General features: G+C 44.4%; 1 protein-coding gene across 2 annotated transcripts in view; it reads right to left on the bottom strand.

Annotated features, from left to right (window-relative positions):
- Positions 1 to 26,242, bottom strand: part of TGFBR1 (transforming growth factor beta receptor 1) — a 319,080-nt gene that overhangs the window by 34,213 nt on the left and 258,625 nt on the right. For both annotated transcript variants that reach the window (XM_040431743.1, XM_040431742.1), the window contains one exon: positions 12,295 to 12,425. In XM_040431743.1, coding sequence (XP_040287677.1) covers positions 12,295 to 12,425 — 131 coding nt within the window. The remainder of the gene's footprint in view (positions 1 to 12,294; positions 12,426 to 26,242) is intronic.

Genomic DNA, 26,242 nt, shown 5'->3' with positions numbered 1-26,242 from the left:
GTCGGAGTGGGTGCACCTGAGGGTCGGAGTGGGTGCACCTGAGGGTCGGAGTGGGTGCACCTGAGGGTCGGGGTGGGTGCACCTGAGGGTCGGGGTGGGTGCACCTGAGGGTCGGGGTGGGTGCACCTGAGGGTCGGGGTGGGTGCACCTGAGGGTCGGGGTGGGTGCACCTGAGGGTCGGGGTGGGTGCACCTGAGGGTCGGGGTGTGTGCACCTAAGGGTCGGGGTGGTTGCACCTAAAAGTCGGGGTGGTTGCACCTAAAAGTCGGGGTGGGTGCACCTAATCGTTGGGGTGGTTGCACCTAAGGGTCGGAGTGGGTGCACCTAAAAGTCGGGGTGGGTGCACCTAATCGTTGAAGTGGTTGCACCTAAGGGTCGGAGTGGGTGCACCTAAGGGTCGGGTGGTTGCACCTAAAAGTCGGGGTGGTTGCACCTAAGGGTCGGGGTGGGTGCACCTAAGGGTCAGGTGGTTGCACCTAAAAGTCGGGGTGGTTGCACCTAAGGGTCGGGGTGGGTGCACCTAATCGTTGGGGTGGTTGCACCTAATCGTTGGGGTGGTTGCACCTAAGGGTCGGAGTGGGTGCACCTAAGGGTCGGGGTGGTTGCACCTAAAAGTCGGGGTGGGTGCACCTAAGGGTCGGGGTGGGTGCACCTAATCGTTGGGGTGGTTGCACCTAAGGGTCGGAGTGGGTGCACCTAAGGGTCGGGGTGGTTGCACCTAAAAGTCGGGGTGGTTGCACCTAAGGGGTGGGTGCACCTAATCGTTGGGGTGGTTGCACCTAAGGGTCGGGGTGGTTGCACCTAAAAGTCGGGGTGGGTGCACCTAATCATTGGGGTGGTTGCACCTAATCGTTGGGGTGGGAGCACCTAATGACTAGGGTGAGTGCACCTAAGGGTCGGAGTGGGTGCACCTAAAGGTCGGAGTGGGTGGTAAGGGTCGGGGTGGTTGCACCTAAATTCGGGGTGGTTGCACCTAAGGGTTGGAGTGGGTGCACCTAAGGGTCGGGGTGGTTGCACCTAAAAGTCGGGGGGGTGCACCTAATCGTTGGGGTGGTTGCACCTAAGGGTCGGAGTGAGTGCACCTAAGGGTCGGGGTGGTTGCACCTAAAAGTCGGGGTGGTTGCACCTAAAAGTCGGGGTGGTTGCACCTAAGGGTCGGGTGGGTGCACCTAATCGTTGGGGTGGTTGCACGTAATTGTTGGGGTGGTTGCACCTAAGGGTCGGAGTGGGTGGACCTAAGGGTCGGGGTGGTTGCACCTAAAAGTCGGGGTGGGTGCACCTAAGGGTCGGGGTGGGTGCACCTAATCGTTGGGGTGGGTGCACCTAATCGTTGGGGTGGGTGCACCTAAGGGTCGGAGTGGGTGCACCTAAGGGTCGGGGTGGTTCCACCTAAAAGTCGGGGTGGGTGCACCTAATCGTTGTAGTGGTTGCACCTAAGGGTCGGAGTGGGTGCACCTAAGGGTCAGGGTGGTTGCACCTAAAAGTCGGGGTGGTTGCACCTAAAAGTCGGGGTGGTTGCACCTAAGGGTCGGGGTGGGTGCACCTAATCGTTGGGGTGGTTGCACCTAAGGGTCGGAGTGGGTGCACCTAAGGGTCGGGGTGGGTGCACCTAAGGGTCGGGGTGGGTGCACCTAATCGTTGGGGTGGTTGCACCTAAGGGTCGGAGTGGGTGCACCTAAGGGTCGGGGTGGTTGCACCTAAAAGTCGGGGTGGTTGCACCTAAAAGTCGGGGTGGTTGCACCTAATCATTGGGGTGGGTGCACCTAATGACTAGGGTGAGTGCACCTAATGACTAGGGTGAGTGCACCTAAGGGTCGGAGTGGGTGCACCTAAGGGTCGGAGTGGGTGCACCTAAGGGTCGGAGTGGGTGCACCTAAGGGTCGGGGTGGGTGCACCTAATAGTTGGGGTGGGGGCACCTAATGACTAGGGTGAGTGCACCTAAGGGTCGCGGCGGGTGCACTAAAGGGCTACGGTGGGTGCACTTAAGGGCTAGGGCGGGTGCACCTAAGGGCTAGGGCGGGTGCACCTAAGGGCTAGGGCGGGTGCACCTAAGGGCTAGGGCAGGGGCACCCATGGGTCCACGTGGGGGCACCAAATAGTCCAGTCCGGGTGGGGTCACCAAAGGGTTCTGGTGGGGTGACCTGGTGGTCCAGGGGGGGTGACCTGGTGGTCCAGGGGGGGTGATCTGGTGGTTCGGGGGGGTCACCTGGTGGTTCGGGGGGGTCACCTGGTGGTTGGGGGGGGGGATACCTGGTAGTCCGGTGGGGGGGGGGGGTCACCTGGTGGTCTAAGTTAAATGGCTGAAATTTGATTGGCTATTTTAGGCTCCGCCCACATTTTAAAATTTTAATCCCAGTCCCCCATTGACCAACTGTTCCAAGTTTAGTGACTTTGCCATTGACCCTCTAAGAGCAGCGGCAGTTTTAAATTTTCCCATTAAAACATATGGCTGAAATTTGATTGGCCGTTTTAGACTCCGCCCACTTTTAAACATTTGAATTCTAGTCACCTATTAACCGAATATATTAAGTTTAACAACCCTGCCATTAACATTGTTGAAATGGCAGCAATTAAAAATTTTCTCATTGAAGTCAATAGGGAAAATCTGATTGGTTGTTTGTAGCTCCGCCCACTTTTTAATGTCCCCAAAATGTGACAGAAATTTTGAGGTTGACCCCATGACTAAGTGACCCAAGTTTGGTCAGTTTAACTACAAAGCTGTATGAGTGACAAACGTTTGCATTTGCCCAATAAAACTCTATGGGAGAAAAAAAAGAGGTTTTCGGGGGCCCGCCCCAGGGGCCCGGAGGGTGGGATCGGTTAACAAAGCACAAGCAAGATACTCTGGTATGTGCCGACCAAGAGTGCAAAGTTCGGTATTTATACTCCTAAATCTGTGGGAGGAGTAACAATTTGAACATCTCATTATAGTCAATGGGGAGACTTTGATTGGTTCTGTGTGGCCCCGCCCACATTTTAGGGTCTCCGAAATGTTCTAACAAATTCCGCGTTGACCTCATGACTAAGTGACCCAAGTTTGGTGACTTTAGCGTCAAAGCCTGGCGAGTGGGAGCGATTTGAAAATGTACCCTGTCAAAGTCTATGGGAAAAAAGGGGGCTTCCGGGGCCCGCCACGGGGGCCCCGGCAGTAGGATCGCTCCACAAAGTAATAGCAATCCGATCGGGAACAATCTGCACGTTTTGGTAAATTTTTGTCTATGTAGTGTAAAAACTGTGGGAGGAGTTAGGGTGGCAAATTTGGCTATAATAATAATAATAATAATAATAATAATAATATATATGTGAGATAACATTAAGTGGTCTTGCTATGCAAGAACACTTAACTAGAAAAGCTACAATTTCTGGGGAAATTGTGTGAAGTGTTCTTGCCTCCACCAGTAGCTTACAACTGGAGTGGGCGGAGTAACTGGGTGGAGTGGCTTTTTTGAATTTGAATCCCAGTCCTCCAGTGACCAACTGTGCCAAGTTTGAAGACTGTGCCAATCAAAGTCTAATATCAGCGGCAGTTTTAAATTTCCCCATTAAAACTGACTAAAATTTGATTGGCCGTTGTAGACTCCGCCTACTGTTTATAAATTTTAACCTTTGTCACACACTGACCCACCCTGCCGAGTTTGAGTGCTGTGGCTTAAATACTGTGAGAATGACAGCTTTTTAAAGGTTTCTCATTGAAGTCGATAGGGAAAATCTGATTGGTTGTTGTAGACTCCGCCCACTTTTTAATGTCCCCAAAATGTGACATAAATTTTCAGGTTGACCCCATGACTAAGTGACCCAAGTCTGGTGAGTTTCACTCCGAAGCTGTATGAGTGACAAACGTTTGCATTTTTCCAATAAAACTCTATGGGAAAAAAAGAGGTTTTCGGGGGCCCGCCCCAGGGGCCCGGAGGTTGGGATCGGTTAACAAAGCACAAGCAAGATACTCGGGTATGTGCCGACCAAGAGTGCAAAGTTTGGAATTTGTACTCCTAAAAATGTGGGAGGAGTAGCAATTTGAACGTCTCATTATAGTCAATGGGGAGAATTTGATTTGTTCTGTGTGGCCCCGCCCACATTTTAGGGTCTCCGAAATGTTCTAACAAATTGCGCGTTGACCCCATGACTAAGTGACCCAAGTTTGGTGACTTTAGTTTCAAATCTGTGCGACTGGGAGCGATTTGAAAATTTTCCCTGTCAAAGTCAATGGGAAAAACTTGGATTTTGGGGGCCCGTCCCAGGGGCCCAGAGGGTGGGATCGGTTAACAAAACACAAGCAAGGTACTCGGGTGGGTGCCGACCAAGTCTGCAAAGTTTGGAATTTGTACTCCTAAAAATGTGGGAGGAGTAGCAATTTGAACGTCTCATTACAGTCAATGGGGAGATTTTGATTGGTTCTGTGTGGCCCCGCCCACTTTTTGGGGTCCCCAAAATGTGCCCAAAATTTTCGGGTTGACCTCATGACTAGGTGACCCAAGTTTGGTGACTTTAGCGACAAAGCCTGGCGAGTGGGAGCGATTTGAAAATGTACCCTGTCAAAGTCTATGGGAAAAAAGGGGGCTTCCGGGGCCCGCCACGGGGGCCCCGGGGGTGGGATCGCTTATAAAAGCACAAGCAACTCGAGTCGCTGAAGGTCGAAGAAGTGTAGAAAGTTTGGGGTATGTAGCCCCAAAACTGTAGGAGGAGTAGCGTATAGAAAACGAGGAGGAAGAGGAAGAGGAAGAGGAAGAGGAAGAGGAAGAGGAAGAGGAAGAGGAAGAGGAAGAGGAAGAGGAAGAGGAAGAGGAAGAGGAAGAGGAAGAGGAAGAAGAAGAAGAAGAAGAAGAAGAAGAAGAAGAAGAAGAAGAAGAAGAAGAAGAAGAAGAAGAAGAAGAGCTTTTTGACTATCGAATAACAGTATGTTGGCCTTTTCAAGCCAACATAATAATAATAAGAAGAAGCTGAAACGCTTTTTGACTATCGAATAACAGTATGTTGGCTTTTACAAGCCAACATAATAACAATATGTTGGCTTTTTCAAGCCAACATAATAATAATAATAATAAGCTGAAACGCTTTTTGACTATCGAATAACAATATGTTGGCTTTTTCAAGCCAACATAATAATAATATATATGTCAGATAACATTAAGTAGTCTTGCTATGCAAGAACACTTAATAATATATATGTGAGATACAGGGCTTTTTTTCTCAGAGAAAAGGTGGTGGAACTCAGCCCCCCTCCCCTGGCCACGCCCCTACCCACCCCTAGGACCGCCCCCTAAAACCGCCCCTTTAGAGAACAGGGATGCAAGTAAAATTTGGGGGGACTATAAAAGTCCAGCCCAGCAAAGAAACCCCCCAGATGGGGATGGCACTGTTAATGGGGGATCTGGGGATGGCATCCGCAGATCCCCCACCCCATAACAGTGCCATCCACAGACACCCCCCCACCCCATAACAGTGCCATCCACAGACACCCCCCCACCCCATAACAGTGCCATCCACAGACACCCCCCCCACCCCATAACAGTGCCATCCACAGACACCCCCCCACCCCATAACAGTGCCATCCACAGACACCCCCCCACCCCATAACAGTGCCATCCACAGACACCCCCCCACCCCATAACAGTGCCATCCACAGACACCCCCCCCCACCCCATAACAGTGCCATCCACAGACACCCCCCCCACCCCATAACAGTGCCATCCACAGACACCCCCCCCCACCCCATAACAGTGCCATCCACAGACACCCCCCCCACCCCATAACAGTGCCATCCACAGACACCCCCCCACCCCATAACAGTGCCATCCACAGACACCCCCCACCCCATAACAGTGCCATCCACAGACACCTCCCCACCCCATAACAGTGCCATCCACAGACACCCCCCCACCCCATAACAGTGCCATCCAGACACCCCCCCACCCCATAACAGTGCCATCCACAGACACCCCCCCACCCCATAACAGTGCCATCCACAGACACCCCCCCACCCCATAACAGTGCCACCCACAGACACCCCCCCACCCCATAACAGTGCCACCCACAGACACCCCCCCACCCCATAACAGTGCCATCCACAGACACCCCATAACAGTGCCATCCACAGACACCCCCCCACCCCATAACAGTGCCATCCACAGACACCCCCCCCACCCCATAACAGTGCCATCCACAGACACCCCCCCACCCCATAACAGTGCCATCCACAGACACCCCCCCACCCCATAACTGTGCCATCCACAGACACCCCCCCCATAACACTGCCATCCACAGACCCCCCCCCCCCCATTGCCGCTCCAGTACAGTTATAAAATGTGTAAAATTAATAATGATTCTATTCATGAGGCCCCCTCTGTAGTAGAACATTCAATATATCCATCCTACTCACAGGGCTGTTATCGTAATCCAGGCCGGCCGGGCAGACGAGCGGCAGCGTCACTGACTGACGTCACGTGCCTGCGCCGCCTGCTTTATTCATAAAGTAGGCCGGGCAGACACGTGACGTCAGTCAGTGACACTGCGGCTCGTCTGCTCGGCCGGCCTGGATTACGATAACAGCCCTGTGAGTAGGATGGATATATTGAATGTTCTACTACAGAGGGGGCCTCATGAATAGAATCATTATTCATTTTACACATTCTAGAACTGTACTGGAGCTGGGGGCCGGAGCACAGTGAACGCACCGGCCCCCAGCTCCTCCTCCCAGTCCGTCCCCGCTGATACAGCGCAGCCTGCGATGCTGGAGCATGGCAGGCTGCGATGTCAAAAGGTGGCGGAACGCCGTTCCGGTGCGTTCCGCCAGAAAAAAAGCCCTGGTGAGATAACATTAGGTGGTCTTGCTATGCAAGAACACTTAATAATAATAATATATATGTGAGATAACATTAAGTGGTCTTGCTATGCAAGAACACTTAATAATAATAAGAATAAGCTGAAACGCTTTTTGACAATCGAATAACAGTATGTTGGCTTTTGCAAGCCAAAATAATAATAATAATAATAATAATAATAATAAGAAGAAGAAGAAGAAGAAGAAGAAGAAGCTGAAACGCTTTTTGACAATCGAATAACAGTATGTTGGCTTTTGCAAGCCAACATAATAATAAGTGCCACTTCTTGGTCTGTAAAGTTCCATTTACTGCATTTACCTGCTTATCTGTCATTATAATCCTGTAAGTAATTCTACAACTTAATGTGTATAGACAAGACAAGAACCACCATTCACAATAAGTAATTGGCAAATAACACCCATTTTTTACCTTTACCAAAACACAGATTATGCCTAGAAAACTCACCTACATAGGGTCAGCTCCAGATCATAGTGTGTATGTGCTGCCATAAAGCAATTTTCTTAATGCTTTCTAAAAGAATAGTTCTGGCAATATGGCAGATCTCATAATCATTTTCAGGATATATAGATAAAGATATATACAGTCCTGATCAAAAGTTTAAGACCATTTGAAAAATGGCAAAAAATCATATTTAGCATGGCTGGATCTTAACAAGGTTCCAAGTAGAGCTTCAACATGCAACAAGAAGAAATGATAGTGAGACAAAACATTTTTTGAGCATTCAATTTATTGAAAATAACGATTAAACTGAAACGGGCTGTTTTTCAACTGATCCAAATTTTAGTACCACATGCCTTTAACCACTTAAGGACCACAGGTTTATACCCCCCTAGTGACCAGGCCCTTTTTTACAAATCCGCACTTCACAACTTTAACTGTTTATTGCTCGGTCATGCAACTTGGCACCCAAAATTAATTTTACCTCCTTTTCTTCTCACAAATACAGCTTTCTTTTGGTGGTATTTGATTGCTGCTGACATTTTTCGTTTTTCCGATATTAATCAGGCCGCAATTTTCTCAAAAAGAGTGTATTTTTAACTTTCTCTGGTTAAATTGTTCAAATATGATTACATTTCTATACAAGTTTGTGTCAGAATTTATTGTCTTTGATAAAAAAAAATCCAATAAGTGTATATTTATTGGTTTGCGCAAAAGTTATAGCATTTACAAACTATGGGGAACAAAAATGTGAATTTCCGCATTTGGAAGCAGCTCTGACTTTCTGAGCACCTGTCATGTTTCTTGAGGCGCTAGAATGCCAGGATAGTATAAATACCCCACAAATGACCCCATTTTAGAAAGAAGACACCCCAAAGGATTCGCGGAGGGGCATGGTGAGTTCATGTATTTAATTTTTTTTCACAAGTTAGCGGAACCCTGTAAAGCCTAAAGGTACTCGTTAGACTTGCGGCCCCTTTATGCACCTAGGCTGCAAAAAAGTGTCACACATGTGGTATCGCTGTACTCAGGAGAAGTAGGGAAATGTGTTTTGGGGTGTATTTTTACATATACCCATGCTGGGTGAGAGAAATATCTCTGTAAATTGACAACTTAGTATAAATTTTTTTATACAAAGTTGTCAATTTACAGAGATATTTCTCTCACCCAGCATGGGTATATGTAAAAATACACCTCAAAACACATTGCGCTACTTCTCCTGAGTACGGTGATACCACAGGTGTGACACTTTTTTGCAGCCTAGGTGCGCAAAGGGGCCCAAATTCCAATGAGTACCTTTTAGGAGGGCATTTTTAGACATTTGGATTCCAGACTTCTTCTCACGCTTTAGGGTCCCTAAAATGCCAGGGCAGTATAAATACCCCACAAGTGACCCCATTTTGGAAAGAAGACACCCTAAGGTATTCTGTGAGGGGCATGGCGATTTCATGTAAAAATTTATTTTTTTTGTCACAAGTTATTGGAATATGAGACTTTTTTTTTTTTTCTTCTTTCTTACATTTTCCACTAACTTGTGCCAAAAAAAAAAACTTCTATAAACTCGCCATGCCCCTCACGTGATACCTTGGGGTGTCTTCTTTCCAAAATGGGGTCACTTGTGGGGTATTTATACTGCCCTGGCATTTTAGGGGCCCTAAAGCGTGAGAAGAAGTCTGGAATCCAAATGTCTAAAAATGCCCTCCTAAAAGGAATTTGGGCCCCTTTGCGCATCTAGGCTGCAAAAAAGGTTTGACACATGTGGTATCGCTGTACTCAGGAGAAGCAGGGCAATGTGTTTTGGGGTGTATTTTTACATATACCCATCCTGTGTGTGAGAAATATATCTCTGTAAATGACAACTTTTTACATTTTTTTTATACAAAGTTGTCAATTTACAGAGATATTTCTCTCACCCAGCATGGGTATATATAAAAATACACCCCAAAACACATTGCCCTACTTCTCCTGAGTACGGCGATACCACGTGTGACACTTTTTTGCAGCCAAGATGCGCAAAGGGGCCCAAATTCCAATGAGTACACCTTTAGGATTTCACAGGGCATTTTTACGCATTTGGATTCCGTGAGGGGCATGGTGAGTTCATGTAAGATTAAATTTTTTGTCACAAGTTAGTGGAATATGAGACTTTGTAAGAAAAAGACAAAAAAACAAACAAAAAAAAATTAATTTCCGCTAACTTGTGCCAAAAATAAAATAAAAATCTTCTATGAACTCGCCATGCCCCTCAAAAGCGATCTTTATAGCGCCGCAGCGATTTTACGGTGTTTTTGAAGTGATCAGGAAAAAAATAATTCTGTCACTGCGGTGGGGCGGACTGAACGCAAGTGTGAGCACAAGATCAGGCCTGATCGGGCAAACACTGCGTTTTTTGTAAAGCCTATAGAACATCTCCTATTCTTGTCCACAATTGCGGACAAGAAAAGGCATTTAATATATAGTTCTGGCAATGTGCGGATCCGCAAAATGCGCAAAACACATACGGACATCTGAATGGAGTCTTACAGGGGGGTGATCAATGACAGGGGGGTGATCAGGGAGTCTATATGGCAGGCATGGCCAACCTGCGGCTCTCCAGCTGTTGTAAAACTACAACTCCCACCATGCCCTGTTGTAGGCTGATAGCTATAGACTGTCCGGGCATGATGGGAGTTGTAGTTTTGCAACAGCTGGAGAGCCTCACGTTGGCCATCCCTGCTATATGGGGTGATCAGGGGTTAATAAGTGACGGGGGGGTGTAGTGTAGTGATTGGTGCTACTTACAGAGCTGCCTGTGTCCTCTGGTGGTCGATCCAAGCAAAAGGGACCACCAGAGGACCAGGTATATTAGACGCCGTTAACAAAACAGCGTCTAATATACCTTTCTGGGGTTAAAAAAAAAATCACATCTACAGCCTGCCAGCGAATGATCGCCGCTGGCAGGCTGTAGATCAACTGGTTTACCTTCCGATCCTGTGAACGCACGCTCCTGTGTGCGCGCGTTCAAAGGAAATCTCGGCTCACACGATCGGCGTTAGTGTGACCTGGGAGAGCCGCCGCAATCACGCCTTTCGGCGTTAGCGAGACGAGAGGTGGTTAAAAAGGCCAAATCTGTGCAAAGATGTGGATTCATTGTCATTTTCTGTCAGGTAGTCACACGTGATGGCAAAGGCAAAACAAACTCTCCCTTTTTGAACGTGGTCGGGTTGTTGAACTGCATAAGCAGGGTCTCTCACAGCGCTCCATTCCATGATCCTGAGGGTTATGGAACAAAAAAGTCAAGTGGAAGACCCAAATAAATTTCATCAGCACTGAGCCGGAGGATCCAATTGGCTGTCCGTTAAGACACTGGACGATCCTCGACCCAAATTAAGGCCCTTACTGGTGCTGACTGCAGCCCCATAACCATCAGACGGCATCTGAGACTGAAGGGCTTCAAAAACAAAAAACGTCTTCAAAGACCTCGTCTCCTTGAACGCCATAGAACTGCTTGTTTGGACTTGCACCAAACATGGGACATTCAAAAGGTGGAAGAAAGTTTTATTCTCAGATGAGAAAAAATTTAACCTTGATGGTCCTGATGGTTTCCAACGTTACTGGCATGACAAGCAGATCCCACCTGAGATGTTTTCTACGCGCCACAGTTGAGGGGTTGCCGTAATGGTCTGGGGTGCTTTTTCCTTCAGTGGAACAATGGAGCTTCAGGAAGTGCAGGGGCGTCAAACGAACGCTGTCTATGTCCAGATGTTGCAGAGAGCATTCCTCATGATTGAGGGCCCTCGTCTGTGTGGTAACGACTGGGTTTTTCAACAGGACAACGCTACAGTACACAATGCCCGCAGGACAAGGGACTTCTTCCAGGAGAATAACATCACTCTTTTGGCTCATCCTGCGTGTTCCCCTGATCTAAATCCAATTGAGAACCTTTGGGGATGGATGGCAAGGGAAGTTTACAAAATGGACAACAGTTCCAGACCGTAGATGGCCTTCGTGTGGCCGTCTTCACCACTTGGAGAAATGTTCCCACTCACCTCATGGAAACGCTTGCATCAAGCATGCCGAAACGAATTTTTCAAGTGATAAACAATAACGGCGGAGCTACTCATTACTGAGTTCATGTTTGGAAGTTGGATTTCTGTTTTGGGGGGATGGTTATATTTTTTTTGGAGGTGTGGTCCTAAACTTTTGATCAGCTGAAAAACAGCCTGTTTCAGTTTATTCGTTGTTTTCATTAAATTGAATGCTCAAAAAATCTCCTCTTTTACATTTCTCAAGCAAAAATAATAGTTTTACATGTTGCTGCATTCCAAAAGATAGAACTTATTAATTTTTCGAGCAATGCACCTGTATTAGTTTTTTTATGTCATTTGCTTCGGTACTATTTTGGGGGTACATGGGAAATAGTAACATTTACTATCATTAGTGATACGATGCGAGCATGGTCCCTTGTCTAACTGCCAAGATGCTGCGGTTGCAACTGACTATCTGGTGGTTATGGGGATGTGATTGGAGTCATCTTCTATTCAGGCCATTACAGCGGGAGGGCAGCTTCAGTCAATGCTTGGTTCCCATCAATAGAAATATGAGTTTTTCCAGAGCATAAAATTGCTTGTACAGGCACCTAGGACACTGTATACACATTATTGTGACCACAGCTTGACGCCTTTTCGGATGTTCTAGAACTCACATAATGGCACATATACCTAATGCACTTGCTTTATACAGAAGCTATTCCTCCCCACTGACATGCTCTGTAATAACATGTATAGCTGTCAGGTTGTGTGCGAGACCCACATAGGAAAACTGATTAGCAGATGAGCATTTCAAAAGGAATGAGTCGAGACATTCATAATAAAATGCATTTATACCACCTCTGTGTTGAAGCCTGCAGGAAAACAACCTGGTGGCCCAAAATCAAGATCTGGTATAATCTAGAATATCCACTATTTGTACACCACTGCTCTAGAACGATCTTCTTAGATCACAGAAGATTAAGTGTTTCGTTTTCTGCATACTTACTTCACAGCTCTGCCATCTGTTTGGAATGTTCGGCCTCAGCTTCTGTTCACAAACAACTTTCCTCATCTCCTCAACTGATGGATCAGATGGAACAAGGTCATAGTAAGGTAACTGATAATCTTCATGGATTCCTATAAAATATATAGCAGTGATTATGAACTCCATATGCTCATTTGAAACGATGTACCATAATTATTATATATGATATTGTTCTCGATCAGCCGTAACATTAAAACTAGGTAAAGTGAATAACATTAATCATCTCATAACAATGGCACCTATGAGATTGTTATACAGGGTGGGCCATTTATATGGATACACCTTAATAAAATGGGAATGGTTGGTAATATTAACTTCCTGTTTGTGGCACATTAGTATATGTGAGGGGGGAAACTTTTCAAGATGGGTGGTGACCATGGCGGCCATTTTGAAGTCGGCCATTTTGAATCCAACTTTTGTTTTTTCAATAGGAAGAGAGTCATGTGCACATCAAACTTATTGGGAATTTCACAAGAAAAACAATGGTGTGCTTGGTTTTAACGTAACTTTATTCTTTCATGAGTTATTTACAAGTTTCTGACCACTTATAAAATGTGTTCAATGTGCTGCCCATTGTGTTGGATTGTCAATGCAACCCTCTTCTGCCACTCTTCACACACTGATAGCAACACCGCAGGAGAAATACTAGCACAGGCTTCCAGTATCTGTAGTTTCAGGTGCTGCACATCTCGTATCTTCACAGCATATACAATTGCCTTCAGATGACCCCAAAGATAAAAGTCTAAGGGGGTCAGATCGGGAGACCTTGGGGGCTATTCAACTGGCCCACGACGACCAATCCACTTTCCTGGAAACTGTTCATCTAGCTGGCACGTTCCCTGAGTTTTTCCAGCAAGATCGTACACCACCACATTATGGGTGTCAGGTCCGAGCATTCCTAGATGAACAGTTTCCTGGAAAGTGGATTGGTCGCCCCCCACCCCAGTATTAAAAACATTGGTGGCGCAGTGCGCCCCCCCACCCCTCCCCCCCTCCCCTAATGTAATCCTTAGTGAACCTTCCACCTATAAGATCAAATTGGACAATAGGGCCCTAAACCCAAAAGGCTCAGCCTCGCACCCTTGTGACGTTATATGCTGTGTTCATGATTATAAGCGAAAGCCAGGTTCCTGTTCAACTGTGAACCTGATGGTGCCCCAACCTAGCTATTCCCTGATCTCTTTTGGATCACACTGTAAAAGAGGAGCCACCTGCAACCTCTACTCATTCTGTTATGCGACCCCCAAAATGCCTACAGATGGGGCTTTGCAATTGCTATAACAGCTCGCTTTAATGAATGTTCAGCCTCACCGACATACTTTGGCTACCTAGATCCCTTTTGTAGCACTCTGCATATATTGGTACCAACCTCCTGCCTCTACACCTTCCAAGATTTAGTTCACCTTCAGCCGGAAGAGAAAGGCTAACACTTCTGGTTCTCCCCGAATAGTTTCCATACCTATACATCAGGATCCTACATGAGGACTCATACTCCTTAGTGTGCAGCTCTTTTACGTCAGATATGTACTTGCTATACGCTAGAGGCTTTTTTTCTATTTGAGGTCTCTTTCCTTTATTATACTGTAGCTGATCTATAGATCAGGTCCCCATTATCATGTCCTACTTTATTGCTATTAAGCCAGTCATAAGATAGACACATTCTCATAACTCCCGACAAGATTTCATTCATAGTTTTTACACTATTATCGTTTGATCCCCTTCTGACATTTAGGCCCCTAATGAGACCTACCTTTTTCCTTTTCCCCCAACGAAATATAGCATGAATTCAAACTTTTAACAATTTTAACTATTGCATTACAATTCATACACATTTTGTACTGTTTGCCTCTTACCAGGATGTTTAGAAAAAATTTGATTTCGCAACAAATCCAAACTTCCTGGCGCTTCGTGGTAACTAATCACTATTTTCCCTAAAATGGCCCAGGAACAAGAGATCACCCATAATGCAATGCAGCCAGCCAATCAGCAGATGACCATCCCCTGTGATGTCACAGCCCAATAAACATCCTAATCCCTCCGGTCTCAGCCATTTTACAGTGAACTGAGAAAAGGGACAGATGTGCCAAATGCGAGGGACAAAGTTATACAAAGCTTAAATTTTAGAATCTTGGATAGGGAGACTGCAGGGACAGTGTAGGGAGATTATAGGGGGAGTTTTTACACACACACACTAAGGAGAACATAGGGGCCGTGCAGTCTGTGTAATCTGAAGCTGAAGAGATCAAAGAGGAGACAGTTCAGTTTGCATCAATCTATTACACCTCGATTCTCAATTTAGGGTGAATAAGCGGTGTAATTTAACCATTATTGGAGTGTCCTCCTTGTTAAATAGATAAGCAATTCTTTTACGCCTTGATTCTCAAATTGGGATTAATAAGGAGTGTAATTTAACTGGTATTGGGGTGCCCTCCTTGTTAAATAGATAAGCAGATCAATTACACCTTCATTCCCAAATTGGGATGAATAAGTAGTGTAATTTAAAGGGAACCTGTCACCTTCAAAAACTATCCCAGTCACAGGTGAAGGGGCAGGGAAGGGAGCGCGGTTACCTCGACTTGAAGCAAGGAGGCCGCTGCCCCCTTGAGTTCAAGCATGACTAGACAATCATGCGGGCAAGGGATAAAATAAAGTTTTCTGAGCTTTTGCTTCATCTGCTTTCAGGAAGAAAACGATTGTCGGAAACACGCTGCTGGCTACTCTCAGGTACTGCTGGTGGCTTGGGATGGTTTTTGGAGGTGACAGGTTTCCTTTAACTAGTGCTGGGGTTTCCAACTTGTTTTATAGTTAAGCAAATCTATTAGGCCTTGATTCTCAAATTGGGATAAACAAGCTGTCTATTTTAACTGTTATTGGGGTGACCACTGTGTCTCATAGATAAGCAATCCGATCAGGCCTTGATTCTCAAAATGGTGTGACTAAGTGTAATTTAACAGTTATTGGGTTGCCCCCCTTGTTAAATAGATAATCATATCTATTACGCCTTGACTCTAAAACTGGGGTGAATAAGCAGTGTAATTTAACTGTTATTGAAGTGCCACCATGATTCTTATAGTAAAGCGGTTCCTGAAGTCTTCCTAAAACTGCAAGACATACTGAAAATGGTCAGCAAACTGCATGCACTTCAGCCACTCTTACCGTGCAAAACACATCCTTTTTGAGCTGCAAAAGGCAGAACTGTGTTACTCCCAATATCGCCTCATATGTGACGTTTCAAGGCGTAACTCCACCCTCTGCAAGTTGGACCGACTATCTGAGCAGAGAAAGGCCATGAATGATTTCTTGATCATGCAGGCGGACAGGGATACTCGCCTGTGTAACTTCGATGTTAACCAGTGGCAGCTCATAAGTGACACCTGCAGTTTGCTCAGGCTCTTTGAGGAGTACACTATTTGTTAGTCGCCACGACTACGTGGTGAATAATGTCAGTCCACTCTGTCACATCCTGGAGCAGATGCTGATAAAGCTGGCTGGCCAGGGGACAGGAGACGTGGCGCCTACATCTCACAGCCACCTGAGTCCTGTTGAGGCTGAACTGGGAGAAGAGGAAGATGAGGAGAAGGAGACATTAACGCCCAGGGCACATATACAGAAATAGGTGGCTTATCTGCACTAGCGACAGAAGAGGAGCAGGAGGAGCTAGAGGGCGATGAGAAAGACCAGGAACATGACCCTGACAGATCGTGGCAGTATGCAGTGAAGATGGAGGCAGGGAGTCCTTCAGAGTCCCTTGCGCAAATGGCCAGATGGATGCAGAGTTGCTTGCATAGTGACAGCCACATTATCACCATTTGGCAGAGGGATGACTACTAGCTTTCTACGATGTTAGACCCTCGCTACCGGGCCAAAATGGTGGTGGCATACTTGGAATGCACTCTGTCACCTCAGATCCAAGATCCCCTGGACTACTTGGCAGCCTAACTGAATTGGGGCCGCAACTGGCCGAATTTGCCCTGGACAAACTTTCCTGCCCGGCCAGTAGTGGGTGTTTAGTGCGGCAAGGGGGAAAAGGTCCCCAAAGAGAACTCACGTTTCAACAGGCAACAACAGATTAACCTTTCTAAAGATGAATCAGGCATGGATCAGCCAGGATTTCCACACTCCAGTGCCTGATGCATGAGACTAAATCATTCTAGCAGCAATGTTCTGACTGCAGTGTTCTGTCACACCAGAACATTGGGAAAAATTCTGGCCACATGGTTCAGTCAGTAGTCTGATGCTTGCATCCGCCTGCTGCCACACACCTGCTGCATGTGCCGCCATCTTCTCCTACTGTCACCATCTTGTGCAGTTACTGCCACTGCTGTTGTCCCTCACCTCCCCACTCTGGGACTGGGCCACTATGTTGACTCCTCATGCTGTTGCCATGCTCACCACTATTCTGGGTTTGGCCTTTTTGACATCACAGTTTCTTTTACTGTTCTCCAGATCCATGAGAAGAATCGAAAAAAACACAAACACATCACATGGTCAGTATTTAGTATCAGCACTTGATCATGATTCGGAAGTCAAAAGTAGGAATGGGTCCAAAACACAGAAAACATGCAAATATTTCCTTCACGAGTCATCTCTGTTTTGGACCCATTCCTGTTTTTACCTTACCAATACTGATCAATTACTGACCATGTGAAAGTAGATACTCAAAAGACAGGATGTTTTTTTGTTTTTTTTAGGCTGTTCTTCTGATGTATCAGAAGTAAAAAATGAACACCGACATCGACACAAACTTACTACTGACACCCTCCTCACTTATGTGGCCACCACTTGTATCAGTAGGTTCTCTAGTTTTGGAGGAGATTTTTATATACAGTCCTGATCAAAAGTTTAAGACTACTTGAAAAATGGCAAAAAATCATATTTAGCATGGCTGGATCTTAACAAGGTTCCAAGTAGAGCTTCAACATGCAACAAGAAGAAATGGGAGTGAGACAAAACATTTTTTGAGCATTCAATTTAATGAAAACAACGAATAAACTGAAACAGGCTGTTTTTCAGCTGATCAAAAGTTTAGGACCACACCTCCAAAAAAAAAAAACGAAACCCCCCCCAAAACAGAAATCCAACTTCCAAACATAAACTCAGTAATGAGTAGCTCCGCTGTTATTGTTGATCACTTCAAAAATTTGTTTCGGCATGCTTGATGCAAGCATTTCCATGAGGTGAGTGGGAACATTTCTCCAAGTAGTGAAGACGGCCGCACGAAGGCCATCTACTGTCTGGAACTGTTGTCCATTTTTGTAAACTTCCCTTGCCATCCATCCCCAAAGGTTCTCAATTGGATTTAGATCAGGGGAACACGCAGGATGGGCCAAAAGAGTGATGTTATTCTCCTGGAAGAAGTCCCTTGTCCTGCGGGCATTGTGTACTGTAGCGTTGTCCTGTAGCTGTACTGTAGTGTTGAAAAACCCAGTCGTTATCACACAGACGAGGGCCCTCAGTCTTGAGGAATGCTCTCTGCAACATCTGGACATAGACAGCGTCCGTTTGACGCCCCTGCACTTCCTGAAGCTCCATTGTTTCACTGAAGGAAAAAGCACCCCAGACCATTACGGCAACCCCTCCACTGTGGCGCATAGAAAACATCTCAGGTGGGATCTGCTTGTCATGCCAGTAACGTTGGAAACCATCAGGACCATGAAGGTTCAATTTTTTCTCAGAGAATAAAACTTTCTTCCACCTTTGAATGTCCCATGTTTGGTGCTCTCTTGCAAAGTCTAAAAAACGAGCAGTTCTGTGGCGTTCAAGGAGACGAGGTCTTTGAAGACGTTTTTTATTTTTGAAGCCCTTCAGTCTCAGATGCCGTCTAATGGTTATGGGGCTGCAGTCAGCACCAGTAAGGGCCTTAATTTATTTGGGTCGAGGATCGTCCAGTGTCTTGACGGACAGCCAATTGGATCCTCCGGCTCAGTGCTGGTGAAATTTATTTGGGTCTTCCACTTGACTTTTTTGTTCCATAACCCTCAGGATCATTTAAGAAATTCAAAATGACTGTCTTACTGCGTCCCACCTCAGCAGTGATGTCATCACAACGTGTGACTACCTGGCAGAAAATGACAATGAATCCACATCTTTGCACAGATTTGGCCTTTTAAAGGCATGTGGTCCTAAACTTTTGATCAGCTGAAAAACAGCCTGTTTCAGTTTATTCGTTGTTTTCATTAAATTGAATGCTCAAAAAATGTTTCGTCTCACTCTCATTTCTTCTTGTTGCATGTTGAAGCTGTACTTGGAACCTTGTTAATATTCAACAATGTAAAATATGATTTTTAGCCATTTTTCAAGTGGTCTTAAACTTTTGATCAGGACTGTAGTTTCTCTGATGCAATGGAAAGACTTACTGTCTGGAAAAAACCCTCATGCCACTCAAGTATGCATATCTAGAGACTTTTGTAAACTCATATGCCGTTACTCCCTGTACGACTTACCGCAGATTAGTAAAATATTCCATTATGACGCTTGCTGAAAGCAGACCCCATGTGATCTATAACCTGGTCTGATCATGCCCCAATGTCACTGGCATTTAAAGAAAATTTTATCTGCCAGTTAAAGCCAGATACCAACACAACTTTTTTCTAATCTTATTTTCTCACTGCAGATATTTTTATTCTATTTCCTGTACATGACTATGGGAGCTGTCATCTTACCTGAGCGGTTCTTAACACCCTACGACGTCGCGTTCAGCATTCGGCGCAGGCGCAGTGAGTGAAGGGCCCTGTCAATCTAGTGTAGCAGGGCGTGGCCAGAGGTGGGAGAACGGAGTCTCTATGAGCAGGGGCGACGCCCCCCCTGCAACAAGAGGCTAATTAGCATATTATAAAAGTTATATTTCTGGAGTAACGGGGCTTATATAAAAGTAGGAATAGGCTAGTTAGGTTCAGCTGACATTAGCACATCGCTAATGTCAGCTAGTTTAATAGGGTTAATTCTGGTGACAGAAACCCTTTAAAGATCCGGCCAGCGCTGTAATAGTACGGCGCTGGTTGGGAAGGGATTACATATGGATACGGACATGGAAATATAAAAATTCTATCACCAAAAAATCTTTACGTTTAACATAAAAAGAAGATTTAACCTCTTCAGGACACAGGGCGTACAGGTACGCCCTTATGTCCTGGCACTTAGGACACAGGGCGTACCTTTACACCCTGTGTATTTCTGATCACCACCGCCCGGCGGGCGGTGATCGGAAGCCGGTGCCTGCTCAAATCATTGAGCAGGCACCTCGGCTAAATGCGCGCGCGGGGGGGGGGGGGGGCCTGTGATCGCCGCAAACAGCAGGTTAATTCAGACCTGCGGTTTGTGGCTTTTACCTATTGCAGTGGCGGCGGTGCCATCGGGTCCCCATGAGGCTGTAGGGGGGACCCGATGGCATGGAAGGCAGCGCGATGCCTAAGGATAGCATCGCGCTGCCTTCCGGTGATGAGCCTGTGAGATCCAGCCCCCTGGATCTCACAGGCCGGAAGTTGTATGAGTGATACACACAGAATTACTCATACAGCCAATGCATTCCAATACAGAAGTATTGGAATGCATTGTAAAGGATTAGACCCCCAAAAGTTCAAGTCCCAAAGTGGGACAAAAGAAAAGAAGTGAAAAAACAAAGTTTACAAAATAAAGTTTTCCCCCAAAAAAATTAAGTTTCAAGTAAAAATAAACAAAAACATCATTTTCCTCAAATAAAGTTAAATAAAATTGGTAAAAAATAGGGGGGGGGGGGGGGGGGAAGTATACATATTAGGTATCGCCGTGTCCGTATCGACCGGCTCTATAAAAATATCACATGACCTAACCCCTCAGATGAACACCGTAAAAAATATAAAAAAAACTGTGCTAAATAAACCAATTTTTTTGTTACCTTACATCACAAAAAAAGTGTAATAGCAAGCGATCAAAAAGTCATATGCACCCCAAAATAGTGCCAATAAAACAGTCATCTCATCCCGCAAAAATCATACCCTACCCAAGGTAATCGCCCAAAAACTGAAAAAATTATGGCTCTCAGACTAAAACCATTTTTTTTGCTTCAAAAATTAAATCATTGTGTAAAACTTACATAAATAAAAAAAAGTATACATATTAAGTATCGCCGCGTCTATGACCACCTGGTCTATAAAAATGCCACATGATCTATCCTGTCAGATAAATGTTGTAAATAACAAAAAAAAAAAAAAAACTGTGCCAAAACAGCTATTTCTTGTTACCTTGCCTCACAAAAAGTGAAATATAGAGCAACCAAAAATCATATGTACGCTAAACTAGTACCAACAAAACTTCCACCCTATCCCGTAGCTTCTAAAATGGGGTCACTTTATTGGAGTTTCTACTCTAGGGTTGCATCAGGGGGGCTTCAAATGGGACATGGTGTCAAAAAAAAAAAACAGTCCAGCAAAATCTGCCTTCCAAAAACCGTATGGCAATCCTTTCCTTCTGCACCCTGCCGTGTGCCCGTACAGTAGTTTACGACCACATATGGGGTGTTTCTGTAAACTACAGAATCAGGGCCATAAATATTGGAGTTTTGTTTGGCTGTTAACCCTTGCTTTGTAAAAGTAAAAAAAAAAATATTAAAATGGAAAATCTGCCAAAAAAGTGAAATTTTGAAATTGTATCTCTTTTCCATTAATTCTTGTGGAACACCTTAAGGGTTAACAAAGTTTGTAAAATCAGTTTTGAATACCTTGAGGGTGTAGTTTCTAGAATGGGGTCATTTTGGGTGGTTTATATTATGTAAGCCTCGCAAAGTGACTTCAGACCTGAACTGGTCCCTAAAAATTGGTTTTTTAAAAATTTCAGAAAAAATTTCAAGATTTGCTTCTAAACTTCTAAGCCTTGTAACATCCCCAAAAAATAAAATATCATTCCCAAAATGATCCAAACATGAAGTAGACATATGGTGAATGTAAAGTAATAACTATTTTTTGAGGTATTACTATATATTATAGAAGTAGAGAAATTGAAACTTGGAAATTTGCTATTTTTTTTACAAATTTCTAGTAAATTTTGTAATTTTTTATAAATAAAAACAAATCTTTTTTACTTCATTTTACCAGTGTCATGAAGTACAATATGTGACGAAAAAACAAACAAACAATCTCAGAATGGTCTGGATAAGTCAAAGCGTTTTAAAGGGCTTCTGTCACCCCCAAAACACATTTTTCATTTTTGGGCTTGTTAAAATCCTTATTGAACGACTATTCCCTATATAGGGCTCTTACCTTGGTCTGTGGCTTCGTTTTATTAAAAATCAATCTTTTAAAATATGCAAATGACAACTACCATCAAGTAGGGCGTCTACTTGCTGGTAGCCGCCGCATGCTCCTTTTAAAATAAATGCCCCCTCCTCATGTTGATTGACAGGGCCAGCGAGCGCTCTCCTCCTCCGGCTGGCGATAACGTCTTCTCTTTCGGTGAAGTCATCGGCGCAGGCGCACTGAGGGAGTGCTGAGGAGGCAAGCGTCCTTCTGTCAGAGCGCCTGCGCCGAATGAAGACAGGCGTGGGATTTGAAATGCTGACAGGGCCAGCCAGAGAAGAGCGCTCGCTGGCCCTGTCAATCAACAGGAGGAGGGGGCGTTTTTTTAAAAGGAAGATGCGGCGGCTATCAGCAAGTAGACACCTACTTGCTGGTAGTGAAGTCATTTGCATATTTTAAAAGATCGATTTTTAATGAAACAAAGGTAATAGCCCTATATAGGGAATAGTCGTTCAATAAGTATTTTAAAAAGCTCAAAAATGAAAAATGTGTTTTGGGGGTGACAGAAGCCCTTTAAAGTTATCAGCACTTAAAGTGACACTGGTCAGATTTTCAAAAAATGACCTGGTCCCTATAGTGAAATATGGCTGTGTCCTTAAGGAGTTCAATAGGTCATTTTCTGAGGACACATTTCCTTTAAATTATTTTCTTCTTCAAAGGCCCCCCCATTTAGGGAGGAACTTTGTTTGCATTTGAAGAACTATTTTTAAACCAAAGTAGGGTCGGTTACTAATGTTTCGTGTCTATGGGAAGTTCATAAGGATGTTCTGAGGGGACATTGTGTTGTTCTTGTGATTAGACTTAAGAGATACTCCAGTCAAGCTGTGCAGGATTTACAGATTAATTTAAAACTCGCAAAAATGGCCATGGCCACCTGTACCACTCGACACTTAAAGGGAACCTGTCATCAACTTTATGCTGACCGTACTGAGGGCAATATAAAGTAGTGACAGAAGTGCTGATTTCAGGAGTGTGCCACACGTCAGCTAAAAGTAAGTGGTTGCCGAGAACCAGCATCATAATCATTGCAGCCCAGCCTTGAAAAGAGTCAAATCTACCGAAGAGTCATGGTTATTTATGAATTCCTGCTCTCCCTGGCCATCTGCTGATGATTGGCAGTTTTCTCCTAGAAAGAAAGGGAGAAAACTAGGCAGAAGCCTGTCAAGCTGATATGTGACACAGCTGAAATCAGCATTTCTGTCACTACTTTATACTAGCCTCAGTACGGTCAGCATAAAGTTGATGACAGGTTCCCTTTAAAGCCGAATAGCCCTCTTTTATACTCTTGTCAATACTAGCTTAAACAGCTTCACCCTCCTGTGTCACTTTATGTGGTAATAACTTTGGAACACTTTTACTTATACAAGGCATTCAGAGATTGTTTTCTTGTGAGACGCACTTCATGACAGTCATAATTTAGTCAAAATATTTCACCTTTATATATGAAGAAAATGCCATAATTTACCAAAAATTTTGAAAAATTTGCAATTTTCAAAATCTCAATTTCTCTGCTTTTAAAACAAAAAGAGATACCTCATAAAATATTTATTACTTAACATTCCCCATATGTCTACTTTGCGTTTGCATCATTTTGTAAATGTAATTTTATTTTTTTAGGACGTTAGAAGTCTTAAAAAAAATTTAAGAATTGCTTCAAAAATTCTATAAACTTTTCCAAAACCCACTTTTTTTAACCACTTCAGCCTTCCTAGCTTAAACACCCTTAATGACGAGGCCACTTTTTACACTCCTGCACTACACTATTTTCACCGTTTATTGCTCGGTCATGCAACTTACCACCCAAATGAATTTTACCTCCTTTTCTTCTCACTAATAGAGCTTTCATTTGGTGGTATTTCATTGCTGCTGACCTTTTCTACTTTTTTTGTTATTAATCGAAATGACATTTTTCACTTTCAGTTGTGATTTTTTTTTAAAAAAACGACATCCATATATAAATTTTTCTCTAAATGTATTGTTCTACATGTCTTTGATTTAAAAAAAAATGTTTGGGTAAAAAAAAATGGTTTGGGTAAAAGTTACAGCGTTTACAAACTATGGTACAAAAATGTTAATTTCCGCTTTTTGAAGCAGCTCTGACTTTCTGACCACCTGTCATGTTTCCTGAGGTTCTACAATGCCCAGACAGTACAAAAACCCCACAAATGACCCCATTTTGGAAAGTAGACACCCTAAGGTATTCGCTGATGGGCATAGTGAGTTCATAGAACTTTTTATTTTTTGTCACAAGTTGTCACACATCTGGTATCGCCGTACTCAGTAGAAGTTGGGCAATGTGTTTTGGTGTGTCATTTTACATATACCCATGCTGGGTGAGAGAAAGATCTCGGTCAAATGCCAACTTTGTATAAAAAAATGGGAAAAGTTGTCTTTTGCCGAGATATTTATCTCACCCAGCATGGGTATAAGTAAAATGACACCCCAAAACACATTCCCCAACTTCTCCTGAGTACGGCGATACCAGATGTGTGACACTTTTTTGCAGCCTAGGTGGGCAAAGGGGCCCACATTCCAAAGAGCACCTTTAGGATTTCACAGGTCATTTTTTACACATTTTGATTTCAAACTACTTACCACACATTAGGGCCCCTAGAATGCCAGGGCAGTATAACTACCCCACAAGTGACCCCATTTTGGAAAGAAGACACCCCAAGGTATTTCGTGATGGGCATAGTGAGTTCATGGAAGTTTTTATTTTTTGTCACAAGTGGGCTGGGCGCTAACTGACGCTAACTACCTAACCAAGGGGCCTTAACTATCCTAAAACCTATCAGTCAATACCAGTGAAAAAAATAAGTGACAGTTTACACTGATCACTTTTTTCCCTTTCACTAGGTGATTGACAGGGGCGATCAAGGGGTGATCAAGGGGTTAATTGGGGTGATGGGGGGTGATCTGGGGCTAAGTGTGGTGTTGGTGGGTACTCACTGTGATGTCTGCTCCTCTGCTGGAACCAACCGACCAAAAGGACCAGCAGAGGAGCAGAGAAGCCATTTAACACCTTATATTTATAAATATAAGGTGTTAGATGGCTTGTGATTCGATTTTTAAAAAATCAGCAACCTGCCAGCAACGATCATTAGCTGGCAGGTTGCTGACGAAATACTCCTTGAACTTTTGCCGGCCCGCGATGCGCATGCTCGGGCCGGCTCTGACCGAAATCTCGCGTCTCGCGAGATGACACACGGATGCGTCCAGGAGGAATGAATCGACCGCCTCCAGGACGCATCAGTGCGTTAGGCGGTCGGGAGGTAGTTAATGAAACAGTTCCGTTATAAAGTCAATTTGTGAGACTTCAATTTTAACGTGACTGTTAAGAGGTTAAACTGTATTCAGGAACATAGAGGAGGCGGCAGCTCTTTAGCTCAGTGCAAGTAACTTGCCCTCATGGGTGATTAGGTCAGATTGTGTATATACTAATAGGAAAGTGGCCATTTTATATCACTGATCATTGCTCCCTAGAAAAAATGTACCATTATAACTAATGAAAGGTATTTGTGAATATATTTATAATAAAGTAATATTTAAGTATGTTCATTTTCTTAATTCCCAGAGAATCTCAATGGGACATTTTTAATAGCTTTTTAATTACAATAATGGAAATAAAAGGGTTGGGAACAGGAAAACAAAAACAATGTGGATAAATAAAAATTTAAAGGGTATAATAAACAAAGAAAACAATTAAACTACTATAACAGAAAGGCACTAAAACGCTGTAGAAAAAAAATGTAAAAAATAAATAAAACTATGGCAACAAAGCTGGCGAAAGAGTGACTCTTTGAAAAAACAGTAAAACTAACAGTAAACCGTTCAATTAAATAGTAAAAATATTAAAACTAAAAATGACAGTCCTTTAAAAAGTAACACGAGAGATCGCCAGTCCAACATTATGGGAAACACATAAAATGCTATATTTGTGAACTGATAGCTTTGTAGTTAAGAGTCTTAACTAGTTCAGTAGTTAAGACTCCTTTACTTCTCAAATCACAGGCTTGGAAACCGTGTATAAGTGATCTAGCTGGGACATGGTATAATCTTTCCTTGAGACACAGGTGTAAGGCCTCTTTCACACAAGAGAGTTTTCCGTGCGGGTGCAATGCGTGACGTGAACGCATAGCACCCGCACTGAATATTGACCCATTCATTTTAATTGATCTGTATACATGAGCATTTTTTTTTTCACGCATCAGTTCTGCGTTGCGTGAAAAACGCAGCATGTTCTATATTCGGCCTTTTTCACGCCCATAGAAGTGAATGGGGCTATTGTGAAAAACACATTGCATCTGCAAGCAAGTGCGGATGCAATGCCTTTTTCACTGATGGTTGCTAACAGATGTTGTTTGTAAATCTTCAGATATCAAGCGCGTGAAAAACACATTAAAACGCATTGCACCCGCGCGGAAAAAAACTGAACGCAATCGCAGACAAAACAGACTGAACTTGCTTGCAAAATAATGCAAGTTTCACTGAACGCATCCGGACCTAATCCGTATAGTTCGTGTGCAAGAGGCCTAAGGCCTCTTTCACACGGGCGTTGCGGGAAAATGTGCGGGTGCGTTACGGGAACACCCGCGATTTTTCCGCGCGAGTGCAAAACATTGTAATGCGTTTTGCACTAG

Source organism: Bufo bufo, chromosome 5, assembly GCF_905171765.1.
Source record: "Bufo bufo chromosome 5, aBufBuf1.1, whole genome shotgun sequence".
NCBI lineage: Eukaryota > Metazoa > Chordata > Amphibia > Anura > Bufonidae > Bufo > Bufo bufo.
Note: the sequence above shows the minus strand (reverse complement) of the source record. Positions and strands in the feature narration are given on the sequence as shown.